The following is a 1,376-nucleotide window of genomic DNA, read 5'->3' as shown; positions in this document are numbered from 1 at the left end:
CAATAAAAAAATTATTGAAATATTTTGGTGAAATTTTCCAGCCTGGTATATTTTTAGCATATCAGTTTTGGTTTGCAAAATAAATGTGAAAAAATTTCGCTGATGGAAAAGCTGTTTTAGCGTTCGTTTATTTATAGCACGTAAAAAAAAACAAACATAAATAATTTTAAATAACTAAATACTGAATGAACAAAATATAGCAAAAAATTTGAAGCAGCAAAAATCGCTAACCAGCAAAAAATTTATTTCAGCTGAAATGGTGATGTGCTAGAGATGCGCAAAAATATGCAAATTAGTGAGAAATACACAAAATAAATTTGAAATAATTAAAAATCGCMAATATATTAGGTTAAAAATGGAAAATAAAAACCGAAAATGCCGCGAAGTTTTTTGCAACGACGTTCTGCTGTGGCGGCACTAAAAAGCGGAATGCATTCAAGTGTAATTTATAAAAAAAAATTAGATTAATAATGTGAAGTGAAAAAAAAGTGAATTTTTTCAGAAATATCAAATTCCAACGCACTCATTATGAGTTATTTCGGAAAAATACMGGCTAAATTATTTTAATCACTATTAGTTAACCGCAACGGAATGTAAGGAAAAGACAAAGTWTTGAGTTTGAAAAAATATGCTCATTACCTAATATCAACTACTTCCAACACATATCAACAGGACATAATCAGCTGCAAGCGATCTAACGCATCACAACCGTTACACCAGTAAACATATCAACTCGCAAACGGGTCGCTTGCTCAAGTAACAAAAAACAATAAAAAAATTAGAAAATAACAATAATTTCCTAGCCCGAAATTAGTTGGCTTATATTGCATTTTGAGCGAAGGAGAGCAAACAACGACGCCCAGCTGTCAAAATGTTCATAATTACGGTCATTAAGTTGCTGCTAATTGCGCTGAACCTCTTCCCCAGCCGCTGGACAAGCCGGAAAGTGATGTTTCTCATCTATCTAACAAATCTGGTGACACATGGTGAGTACTGCGAAATTTCAAATCAATTTTTTTTCTACTGTGATTTTCTTTGTTTTTCATTTTACTTTGCCTCAAATGCAAAATKTTTGGCTTTGTTTTGTATTGACGCGCTAATTGCTTGAGTGATTAAGTTTCTCAATTTTTTTTGTTACTTTTGCGGAATGTTATTAAAATTGACGCAATTGCAACGTTGCAGTGTTAAAATAGCTTTGATGAATACAGCAAAGAGATGAAACGAAACTGTCTCTATAAAAAGAATTTTCTAGAGAAATTGTGCCACAGTATAGTATATCTTCTAGAAGCATCAATCATTTAGTGATTAAATTTTATTTCAAAACAAAAAAAAAAAAAAAAAAGTAGTTTATAATAGTTTATTATTTAAAAACTTTT

General features: G+C 30.6%; 1 protein-coding gene across 1 annotated transcript in view; it reads left to right on the top strand.

Annotated features, from left to right (window-relative positions):
* The first annotated feature begins 410 nt into the window (after positions 1–410).
* Positions 411–1,376, top strand: part of LOC108967280 (lachesin) — a 9,449-nt gene continuing 8,483 nt past the window's right edge. The window contains exon 1 of the mRNA XM_018930589.1: positions 411–986. Within this exon, the coding sequence (XP_018786134.1) occupies positions 872–986 (115 nt within the window). The 5' untranslated portion in view covers positions 411–871. The remainder of the gene's footprint in view (positions 987–1,376) is intronic.

This window comes from Bactrocera latifrons, unplaced genomic scaffold, assembly GCF_001853355.1.
Source record: "Bactrocera latifrons isolate USDA-ARS-PBARC rearing strain unplaced genomic scaffold, ASM185335v1 scaffold_100, whole genome shotgun sequence".
In the NCBI taxonomy this organism is placed as follows: Eukaryota; Metazoa; Arthropoda; class Insecta; order Diptera; family Tephritidae; genus Bactrocera; species Bactrocera latifrons.
This window is presented reverse-complemented; position numbering and strand designations above follow the sequence as displayed.